Source organism: Myodes glareolus, chromosome 25, assembly GCF_982192425.1.
Source record: "Myodes glareolus chromosome 25, mMyoGla1.1, whole genome shotgun sequence".
NCBI classification, from domain to species: Eukaryota; Metazoa; Chordata; class Mammalia; order Rodentia; family Cricetidae; genus Myodes; species Myodes glareolus.
In genome coordinates, this window is record NC_142050.1 from 6959762 (window position 1) to 6971975 (window position 12214).

A 12214-nucleotide genomic window follows, 5' to 3' on the forward strand; every position below is an offset into this window, starting at 1 on the left:
GTTAACAATATAAACATGAAGCAAAATAGAACTCAAAATATCCAAGGACTCCAAGAGCTCAATAAAGAAAAGAGTATAGTCTAATAAAAACAATGTTCCCCGTTATAAAAAGGCATTTCCCAGAAGCAGAGCACAGAAGGCAATGAAGCTGGCTATGGTGTATCCTGGAACATTAATTAAAAACAAAATGCTGCTTTACAGTCATAGAAGCCAAAGGAAGTAACAGTAAGGAGCAAGTGGTGGCATATTTGACGTGCGTCAGACAACAGTACCTCTGACACTCCTGTAGGAACTTCCATGAAACTGGTTCACTTTGGGGAGAAAACTGGCATGATACATACTCATTTGGAATATATACACACATCAGAATTTCCAGCTAGGGTACACACCCTTGAGAAATGGGAATGTGTGTGTAAAGAGACACAACCAAGAAGATGGGTGATGGTGGTGGAATAGTGAAAAAATAAAAGAAGAAACAGCTCAACTGGTATCAGCCAAAGCAATAATTAAATATGTTGTTTAAACAGATTGTTATATATTCTCATAGATATTTCACAATCATGGCATTCATATAAATGTATGCATATGAATAATGATGTCATCTAGCAAACCACAGAGAAGTATGTATTTCAGTAAAAGTTGTCTCCAACATCTAAGTAATAAATTATTTGGGATCGTATATATCTATGGTAAAACATGGGTTGATTATAAAGTTAAATTAAAATATCAAGTTGTAGATGTCTAGAATACAGTATTATTCTTACAAAACTATAAGCTATGCAAGACTAACTATATATTGCTTAAGCATCCATAGAGATAAGAGTAGTTTTACATGTAAAATTACATAGAAAAGCCAATAATGACACAAAACATGGAGTAGGATATGTCTAGGATAGAATGGTAGCAAGGGAGAGGCAAATCAGGATCCAGAGAGTCAGCGCTTTGGTCTAATCTGTAGGTGATGTGGTTACTGCCGGTCTTATCCTGTTTTAAAACTGACAAACATGTTTTATGTATTCTTTTTTAATAAAAATATTGCATAATACAATTTTAATTACACCATGGAAACCTCTGTTATGTTGCTTTTGCCAGCGTGGCTATTTTTCCATTTCCTTAGTCTGGAGCATTCTGTGTCCAGCTTGAATGAGCAGCAGGCTGAGGAGAGGACAGCATGTTGTAGATGTGTTAAAAGCCATCTCAGAGCGTTCAGCCTTCTCACACTGGGTGGAACAAAATCATCACAAAATGGTCGGCCTAATTCTCGTTCCCTCACCGTAAAATTGAGCCTCATTCACATGTTTTTAAAGGAAACGTGTAAAACCTGCTTTATTTATTTGTTTTTTTACATAGTTTAAGCATATAGAAGGCTTTGATACCAAGGAGGAATGGAAGTGTCCGTTTGCCAAAGAATCTCTGCTATCACTTTGGAGTTTTCTTCACTCCATCCTCACTCGCCATCCTCCGCCACTATCCTCACACCCACATGTAAACTTCTCATCTCTTCCAAAGCTCCAACCAAAGCCCTTCCCATCACAAGCCCTTCTCCACTGACTGGGCCTTGAAGGAGCTGTAAGCACTGGGGCACAGGCAGGGTGGGGTTTGATCTGACATCATATGTGGATTAGAATGATCAGGAATCCTGGCCACACCAAAGGCTGTGAGGCAGATAAAGCCTGTGTTCTAAAGTCACACCCTGAGTCCAGATCCCTAGTCCTTCCAGCTGTCAGTTGGGCTCCAGCTGAGAAGCCACTAAAATCATGAGAGCCTTAGCCTTCTCCCCTGAGTGAGCAGTTAGTAACGTTATATCCTGTATAATACATTATAGGTGATGATTGTGAGTATTCTATACATTTATGAACTATCACGACTTAGTGTATGTGCTGATGTGGTGCACGGTTTGTGTTGGGCTCTTTCTAAACCTCTGCTTGAAACAGGCTAGTGCCCTTCTTCTTCATTTAATGCAGGCTTCTTGGCATTCCTTTTCACTATGGAATCTGTTTCCGGAGCCATTGCAGCCGCTGAACCAAAAGCGAGCACAAGAGTTGACCTGTTTGTCATAATACCATCGAACTACATAGTCTCCACAGTTTCCAGGTTTCAGGGCTTCCCCGCATCTTGGGTCTAGGGAGAAAGGGGGGTGGAGGTTATTAGATGTGAGTCTCTCGCTAAAGACATCAGGGAAAACAAAAAACAAAAGCTTTACGCAGTGAAGTAGTATAAACTTTTAATTCTTTATATATAGTAACAGCCAGTTGAGAAAACATGTGTCTAAGTTATTGAAAGGAGGGTTCTATATTACCCCAAATATCTACCCACCACTGCTATCCATTCCTCAATTTCATTTTTATGAAACTCCATTAAATTCACATTTCCAAGAAGGTAAAAGTGAGAATCCATTAACTAATATCTCTGGGGAATCAGCTGACAGGAGAGGATAGGTAGCCCAAGCTTATCGTGAACCCGTAATGTCCACCCTCCTCTTCCTAAGGCTGGTATTACAGGGGTGTACTATTGTGTCCGTCACAGGACTTCTGTCTTTTCCTTTATATAACACACAAGCACCAAAGGGCATTCGCTATTACAGTTCTCTTTTTAAAAGACAACTGCTGCACAACCCAAGAAGACAGGACATGACCAACTCATGCCAGTTACTATGAACTTCAGGAGTGCACTCCCTATAGGAAAGTCAAAATAATAAGTCCATATTCTGTTAATTAAATCACAGCCTCCAATTTATTAAATCCATTTTTATTGATCAACAATGCAGAGTGCCTTGATTCTTATTTTCTACTGGAAGAAATTATCTCAAGGTAAACCATGATTTGCTCTCTTGGAGATGGTACACACATCTTAGCCAGTCTTCACTCCAACTCCATACACTGCTTCCTCACATCTGGAGTGTGTCTTAGCATATTTTTAAAAACTGAGCTCTAAATCTACTTCTGCTATGAAGACTCCTTACACCTTATGGAAAAGAACAGATTCACACAAACCCAGCTCAAGAACTAAGAACATGCCCTGGAACCTGTTTTCAGGTCCATCCAAACTTCTCTTGGAACTGGATACTGTCATTTTTTTTTGTATGTGGCAAAACACACACAGTGATTCTCTCTGTGTGTATAGTAAGTCACAGAAAACCTTCTGCTGGGTCAGAATCTGAGTTATACAACCAAGGATCCAAACCCCAAATATCTACACTGGAGAAGAACACAGAGCAAGTGAGGCCGTGGCAAACAGAGAAAAAAAATCTAAATCTAAAATTCAGGTTAAACTCCATGCTGTAACATTTCAATAACAACATTTCTTCCCCAGACAGCTGCCTCTTGAGTTCCATATGACTCGGTCAGAACTGGCTTTGTCTTCCCTGTTAAGTTAGAACATTTCCTCAGAGGACATTCTAGAGACCACTCTTCGTGTGTCTCCCTCACACCGTGGATAGAGCAGCTGTGTGACAGATGTTTCTTACCTTTGTACAAAGACTTTTCTGACTGTAAAATCAAACTGGGATTTCTGATTTCCATTTCTTCGGGGCTGATGAACAATGGCTCAAATGTTGTTGTCTCAGGTGGGGTAGGGACAGCCAAGTTACCAGCCTCAGTTAACACAGAAGGTTCAATCTCTTCATTCTGGCCTCTAGAGACATTAAACTACACACACACACACACACACACACACACACACACACACACAAAAGAAAGAAGAAAAATCATAACATTCATAACATTACAATTTTTTGTTTCTGATAGTGTCAGCTCAACAAGGCTCACTGATTTCTTGGAAAATGTAGAAAAGGTTTATCACTGCTGGGCCACCCCAGTCCGATCCTGACTGTCTCAAGTCAAGCTCACAGAGTCATGCCCCAGCCCTGCTTAGAGAAGGTTGACTTTGCTGCCACTTCGTATGGGTTCTGGTGTCTACACACTCTTTGCCTACATCTGGGCACAGATGTTCTGCTGAGAACTTCCAGGGAGAATTGCATGCATGCTGAGCATGAAATATGTAAGACTGGAAAGAGATGGTCTTCATTCTTCTTTTAGCTGTTGCTATGAATAAGAAAAATCAACACTAATTTAGCATTTTCTGGTCTTTCTCACTCCATTTCTTAACACTACAGCTCTTGCTGAGATATTCCAAAATGTCTACTCAGAACTCAATAAATTTCGAGTCAGAGAATTGGGACAACAGAAAGAGGAAACAGCATTTAAATGAAAGTACGGTACCAGCCCATTTGAGCTTACACAATCCCCACTGAAAATCTTGGGCCTTCTGCTGTTGCCCAGAACCCAAGTAAAGCCATTGTTGTACAGCACTTAACTTATAAAAATTCCAAGAAACACTGATCTCTAAGGCACACAAGATACATAAAGTTGTTTTTCTGATGCTTTTTGAAGCAGGGAGGGTGCAGACAGTGAACAGAGCCAACTGTCATCATTAGACGGCCTGGTTATCTACTGCTTTACAGCATTGGTTCCCTATGCACACACATGTGAACACATGCACACATACTCACATACCCCACCCAGTAACTTTAATCTGAGTACTAATATATGCATGTCTCTTACTATCTTAGGGTACATTCTACGACTGGAAGAAAGGGGTTCAGTTCCCTGTTCTCCAACCAGGATGGGAGACTGACACAGGGAAGAAACACGGTTGGTTGTTCTCTTCCTTCCCATCACCACTTTACCAAAAGAACAGCCACTGGCAGCAGTCCATAGTGGGAACAGAGGGTCTCTGAGGGGAATGTCCCGTGCTCTGGGCAGCATGGTTTCCTTAAAGAAGTGGTTTTCAACCTTCATAATGCTGCAACCCTTTAATACAGTTCCCCATGCTGTGGGGAGCCCCAAGCATACAATTATTTTCACTGATACTTCATAACTGCAATTTTGCTACTAATATTAATTGTAATGGAAATATCTGATATACACAATACTGATATTTAACCCCTAAAGGGGTCGTGACCCAGAGGTTGAAAATCACTGCCTTAAAGGAATTTCCTCTGCTTTTGAATCTTTACAGAGCTCTAGAGGGCCAGAGAAGTTCCTCTTTTCCTCATGTAGAAATGCCTATTATTTCCTAAATCACTTGATCATTCAGGAATTTCTACAACTGTAACATTTTATCATGTTTCAGAATAGACACAATTAACTGTCTTCTATAAACGAAACTAATTTCACCAGTCTTCTGTACAGTTTGAGACTATTAAACAAATGTGGAATTGTTGCGGTTGGTAATTTAAAATTTTTCTTCCTTTTTACAGAAGCAAACATGTTTGCTGAAAGGAATTTTAGAAAATAATGGACAAGCGAAAGAACAAAATAGAAATCAGAAGCAGTTCTACTCACAGATGATTGCTGCTGATGTTTTCTCTACTCGATTTTCTTCCTATGTGAGTATATGTCTAACAACAACAAAATGCAGGCTGGGACTGTAACTTGGTGTGTAACCTGACAGCCACCGTCTGAAAGTGAGTCAGGAAGCATTGACATGAAATCACAAGCCTGCCCATCACTCTGTCCGTTTGTGCTGTCCCACTGTCCAAAAGCAAATGTAGAGCTGGAGAGTTGGCTCCGTAGTTAAATGCATTTGTTCTTGCAGAGGACCTGGGTTCAATTCCCAGCACCTACATGGCAGCTCACAGCCATCTACAGCTCCAGTCACATGGAGATCCAGCATCCTCTTTTGACCTCCGAGGGCTCCAGGCACTCACATGGTATGCATACATATATGCATGCAAAACACTCATGCACATAAAATAATAAAAGAAATAAGTCTGTGGTCTGTTTGGTGTTCTTTCGAGAAAAACAAGTACACTGACTGCTGTGTTCAGACTTAGCAGTTCCCAGGGTGGTAGGTCACATGGTGGGTGCCGGCTCCACAGCCAACCCCTTCTAGGAGCCAAGACCTTCAAAGGTACCTGTCTGGCTTCACTGGAGTCCTCCTAGATGAACAATCCCTGCTGGGAACTCTTCTTGGAGGTCCATCAGCACTTACACAGTGGAAGTTATTTGTGTTCCAGAGTTTCCAGAACATTTTGAGCTTGGGCTGCCCTTCCCCAGAATGAGTGGGTCTTTCACAGAGGTAGAGGCCAGGGCTGTACTCAGCTTGAGGCCTCCTGTACTTAGAATGTCATTCATCATAAAGTAACACTTAAAGTAACAAGGAAACTTAGAAGTCTTTTTAAAAATAGAATATACACGAAATAGATGTATATCCATATTAGAAATAATACAATGGAAAAACATAAACTTTGGAGCTGAGGAAATTATGTATATTCAGCACTGAGAATATACACCAAGTTTTTTGACTCCGTGTCTGCAGTATTTCTTCTAGGTCAGTTCTTAGTACGTTTAGTTGCCCTGTTTTCTATTCTGTAGGACAGAACGCCTCACACTCAAGGATTAGTAAGTCATCAGCGACACTCAGCACTTACCCAGCAATTTCATATTCTAATAATTAGCTATGCCACAGGTTTTGCTGAGATTTTTACTTTCTTGCCACAATGAGAGCATTAATTTTATTTTATAAACAAGTAAATTGGGATTTGGCCGATATAAACACATCTGTAGACATGACTTCGTTACGACCGTTTAAGTATAATTAGTTCTGATTTCAGGAAATGAACTTAACTTTGCCAACATCAGAGAAAGTAGACAACAATAAGTTTGGTCTGGTGTCTCTTGACATTTATAGTGCCCTTGATTATGGCCTTTGGATAGGGTACTTATAGTGTAGTCACTATAGTAAGGTGAAGCAGCCTACAAAATTTTACTTCTATAGAACATTCAAAGAAACTACTTTGAATTGTACTCTGACAATACATAGATGTATTGTCAAACATTTCTGTTATTTTTCCTTCTCTGTCATTGGGCCTGAGTAACAAGTTAACATCGGTTGTTCTGTTACAAGCAGGTTTCTAAGAAAATTCAGCCATAGTGAATTATTTGCATGTGAAATTACTTTAAATTTTTAAGACTAAAAAAATGACACTGTCGATAGGTAATCAACAAGGTAGGGACAATTTAGGAAAGAGTTGGGACATAAATTATGACCATGTGGTGATATTATTATTATCAACATAAGCAAATGAAGAGTTCTTGTTTCATAACATAGTGAGAGAAGAGTTGGTAGGATAGGCAGAGGAATATCAAGAACATTCTAGAGAATACAGTACTAGTAAGTGGGAGTCATGCTCTGGACATGTCGGAGGTTTCCTGAGGGCTGACTGGATGGCTGATGGGACTGTGCCACAGAAGGGAAGCCTAGAAGAGAAACCAACCCAGGGACTGCCAGGGCTAACCACCTGTGGAATACCCAGAATAAGGCACACAGAGGCCATCAGAAGGATGACTGTGGAGTTCAAGGGCAGGGTCTGAATTACAGATGTTAAGTGTGGCAGCTGTCAGGATGTATGCCACTGGAACACACAATGAGAGTGGAAAAGACAAAAAGCAAGTTGAAAATAAATCTCAGAAGAGAAAAAAAAGTGGAGAAAGAGCTGGGGGGGTGTCTATATGTAAAAGGAAACAGAGAAAGAGAAGAGAGGAACCGCTGAGGTGACTGAAGAAGTACCAGCAGAGGGGTGGAAATTCACTTCCAGACTATGGCTGTCATGTTACACACAAATGAGAAATCAAGCAAAGATGTGGCAATTAGCTGGCCCTTGGTGGCCTTCTGCACAGGCAGGTTGGAGGCTCTACCCTGGCTTCAGGTGATAGGAACTACAGCGAGAGGGAAGGAGGCTGAAGTAGGAGAGAGAACGCGAAGAGAGGGAGGGGAGGAGGAAGAAAGAGAAATGGGGGAAATGGAGGGAAAGGGGGAATAAAAGAGACAAAAACGTGCAAAGTATAAAATGCCAAAGGCAAGAGAAAGACGGAACAGAAGACACGAGTCTAAAAGGGATAACTGAATTACGCACAGAGAGCAGTCAATAGGATATTAACAGAAGAGCTGACTGAATTCGGAAAGGGTTGCTTTAAATTTTCAAGATGAGTGAATCTGAAACCTACTCACTAGAAAGTGCCTGGTGAGGGTGGAGAAGTCAAGTCCCAACTTGGACCAAGAAGGAAATATTGAAGAACATGGGTGGAAGATTGAATAGTGTCACCTCAGAGTTGAGGACAGAGGCCCGGCTTAGATTCTGAGAGAAAGCAATATATTTAATTCCAGCATCAAGTCTGATCCTGTCCAGGGTAGCAGTTCTCTGAGGGTGTTCCAACAGAAACCAGAAGTGTTGGCTCAAGTCTGCAACCCCAGCACACAGGTGGCTGAAGCAGGAGGACTGTTATAAATTTGGGGCTAGCCTAGGGTACATAGTGAGCTTCAGGCCGGCCAGACTACAAAATAAACCCCCATCTTAAAAAATTCTCAATGGAGTCTGGTTCAGAAATGGCTTGTTTCGGTGACCTTGAGATGGACGGTGAGCACACAGAGGAAGAACTGGAGACAGAAGCATTTGGCTGGTGCACATGATGGCACAGCCGATGCCAGGCCTGTGCTGATCTCTGCAATGGTGATTTGTGCAGAAGAGTTCTGTAGACGGACTGGCTGCTAGCATTGAAGATGTCAGGATGATATCAGCAAGAGGGCAGCTCTCTTCCCTGCTTCCTCCACAACATCTCTGGCTGGTAATAAAGGTACCCCTGGGGCGCATCCCACACTAGTTTGGCTGTCAGTCATCTGGTTGCTAGGGAGCCATTATGCACAGACACTCCACATCCTCCTCCTCCAGGGAAAAGTGGTCCAGCTGTCAGTTATCTAAGTGATATGCAGTTGAGAAAGAATTTTTTTCAAGAGTAGATAATATTTCATTCCTTGTTACTTCTTCAAAATTAAAGAATTCTGTTAGAAACTAGTTCAAATGGATTAACAACCATGCACAGACAGTAATTATTAATTCATTTAGAATAGTGGAAAGCAACTTCACACAGGAAATTAAGATGCTTATGGAATTAATGGACCATTACTGGATATAATTATTGACCTGACAAGTTGATGTTTAATTGATTTCTCTGCCTTGCTTTCATTTACACCATGAAGATCTTAACCCAAGTGTCCAAGCGAGGAAAAATAAATAAACATGAAGTGTTAACATTATTAATAGAATCAAATGTTTAGGAAGCATCTACAGTAGAAAGTTTCTGCTGGGTGTTTTGAAGACCTTGGTTATTTTTCCCTCTCATTTTTTCTCTTCTAGCCTGTCCTCCCACCCCCACACTCCACTTAAACCTTCCTGTTTCATTATTCTCCCATAACCCTTCATATCACTATGTTCTCTCTCCCCTACATTGGAGCTCTCTCCCACGGCTTACACTAATTTTCAGACCTCTGTGGGTATTCCACATTTGGAACATGCATATCTGCAGATTCAAAGGTCACATACACAATGAGAAAACATGTGATGTTTGTCTTTCTGAGTCTGAGTTTCCTCACTCAGAATGATAGTGTCTAACTCCATCCATTTTTCTACAAACTTCATTTTTCTTAACGACTGAATAATATGCCACTGTGTGAATGCACCACATTTTTATAATACTATTTATCAGTTGATGATGGAAACATAGGTGGTTTCTATTTCCTGGCTATCGTGAACAGGGCAGCAATGTTCATGGAAGAGCAGGTATAGTGGGTTTGCTGACTAGTCTTATGCCAACTTGTCACACAAACTAGAGTTATATGAAAGGAAGGAACCTTAATTGAGAAATTATCTCCATAAGATAGAACAGTAAGGCATTTTCTTAATTAGTGATTGATTGGGGAGGGCCCAGCGCATTGCGAGTGTTTCCATTCCTGGGCTGGTGGTCCTGGGTTGTATAAGAAAGCAGACTGAGCAACCATGATGAGCAATCCAGTGAGCAGCACTCCCCACAACCTCTGCATCAGCTCCTGCCTCCAGGTTCCTTCCCTGTTTGAGTTCTTGTCATGATGTTCTTCAACGGTGAATAGTGTTGTAGAATTGTAAGCTGAATAAACCCTCCTCCCCAGTTAGCTTTTTGGTCATGATGTTCTGTCACAGCAATAGAGACCCGACTAACACAGTAAGATACAGAGTTCTTTGTGTAAATGCCAGTGAGGGGTATAGTTAAATGTATGGTAGATCTATTCTGGATGTTTGAGGAACTTCTACACCAATTTCTATACTGGTCACAGCAGTTTATACGCACACCAGTAGCGAGCACACGGTCCCCTCTGCACATCCCATGTCAGCATTTGCTGTCATTCTTAAACTTAGCTGCTCTGATTAGGGTAAGATGAAATTCAAAAGTAGTTTTATTTGTATTTCCCTTATGACTAAGTATTTTGAACATTTCTTAAATGTTTCTCAGCCATTTGTGTCTCGGTTTTTGAGAACTCCTTTTTTAAACTGAGTTTTTCATATTCTTGATGGGGGGGAAGTACTTTGCATATTCTAGATATTAACTCTTTAACTCTTTGTAAGCTATATGGGTGGTAAAGGTATTTTACCCTTCTGTAGGCTGCCTGTTATCTAACTAGAAGCTTTTAGTTTCATAAGTTATCATTTATTAATTGTCAGTCAGGTAGAGTGGTGCACACCTTTAATCCCAGCACTTTGGAGGCAGAGGCAGGGGGATCTCAGTGGCGTTCAAGGGCAATTTAGTATACCTGAGAGTTTCAGCACTGCCAGAACTACATAATGAGACCTGTCTCAAAAACAAACAAACAAACAAACAAAACAATTGTTAGTCTTACTTCCTGTGCTACTGGGATCCTAGGATCTTTTTATGTTTGTAAATTTTTTAACAGTATAATTGTTACTTTTCACTGAAGAAAATCTGCAGATTTTTCTTTTAGGCCAATAGCTGGTATTTAGCATTTATTTCTTCTATAAGCATGACTCGAATGTCTACTAGATAAGAAACAAAACATAATTTTAAGTCTTGTACATGTAATTAAACAAAGTTTAAGTAGATGCAGAGTGTGGCCTCAAGGGATTTCAATCCATTAGGAATTTAAGGCACATACCTGCATGCACACATAGCTATTAATAATAAGTTACAGGAGAAAGCATAAAGTTCCCCGAGAAGAGGGGTAGAGTACGCTGTGTAATGACAGGTAGCTCCCCGAGACTGGCCTACAGTCAGGAGCCCCTCTTCTATCCTCACTTCTCAGCATACCCGCTCTCCGATATTTAGAGTACACCTCAGTCAGAATCAAGTCTCCTGCCACAGTTCAATGAATGCTTAACTGATGAAACACCAACAACTTAGATTTCTCACTAAAGTGTAAGTAATTCATATCATTTCTCCCTTGAGAACAGATTTTTGTAGAAGATAAGGAAGAAGAAATAACAGTTAGAACTAAGTGTCTAAATGAGGAGATAAAAGGGACAACAAAGCAAGGAAAATGACACAAAAAAGAAAAAGAAATGGAGCTTCTAGGAGCGTTTGCCTACTTCACAGCATGGTCTAGAATACACTCGGGAACAATTTGAGAACCTAGAGCTTTTGATTGATTCACTTTATTTTAGATGCTTGGATATGATAGCCATACAGATAGATACTCATGCACAGAATATAACTGGGTGTTTTGAATGGAAATGCCCCTCATAGGCTCATATGTTTAAATGCTTGGTGCTCAGTGAGTGGAACTGTTTGGGAAGAATTAGCAGGTGTGGCCTTGTTTGAAGCAGTGTATCACTGGGAATTGGCTTTGAGGGTTCAAATGCCCATCCCAGGTTTAGTCTGTCTGTCTGTCTGTCTGTCTGTCTGTCTGTCTCTCTCCCCCCTCCCCTCCTCCCTGCTTGTTGCCTGCCTGTGGATTAAGAGGTAAAGCTCTCAGCTGCTGCTCCAGTGCCATGACTGTTTCTCACCATGATAATTATGGACTAATCCTCTAAAACTGTAAGCAAACCCCAGTTAAATGCTTTCTTTTATAACAATTACCTTGGTCATGGTGTCTCTTCACAGCAATGAAACAGTGACTAAGACAATAACTATTTAAATACACACATAGTTATAATAACATTTCATCTCTGTGCATGTACTTCTGTCTTTAATCGATGAGATTTCTCAGGTATCTCTAAAGTTTAAGCTGGGTATAAATGTACATATGCCTGCTCAGATGAAGTAGCTACTGGAAAACTGGTTGCTTACAAACTCTTCTACTTAGAGAACCTATTTCAAAAAGCATTCCAAGAAGTTCAGATTCATTGCAAGCTTCCAGTGTCGCACTACCCCACCTCAGCTAAAGAGCT

The 12214-nt window shown here is 40.7% G+C and overlaps 1 protein-coding gene across 1 annotated transcript in view; it reads right to left on the bottom strand.

Annotated features, from left to right (window-relative positions):
- Window positions 1-1007: 1007 nt before the first annotated feature.
- The window catches only part of Col28a1 (collagen type XXVIII alpha 1 chain), a 159892-nt gene continuing 148685 nt past the window's right edge, over window positions 1008-12214 (bottom strand). The window contains exons 34-35 of the mRNA XM_048448926.3: window positions 3467-3647; window positions 1008-2121 (exon numbers count right to left, since the gene is read on the bottom strand). Coding sequence (XP_048304883.3) covers window positions 1952-2121; window positions 3467-3647 — 351 coding nt within the window. The 3' untranslated portion in view covers window positions 1008-1951. The remainder of the gene's footprint in view (window positions 2122-3466; window positions 3648-12214) is intronic.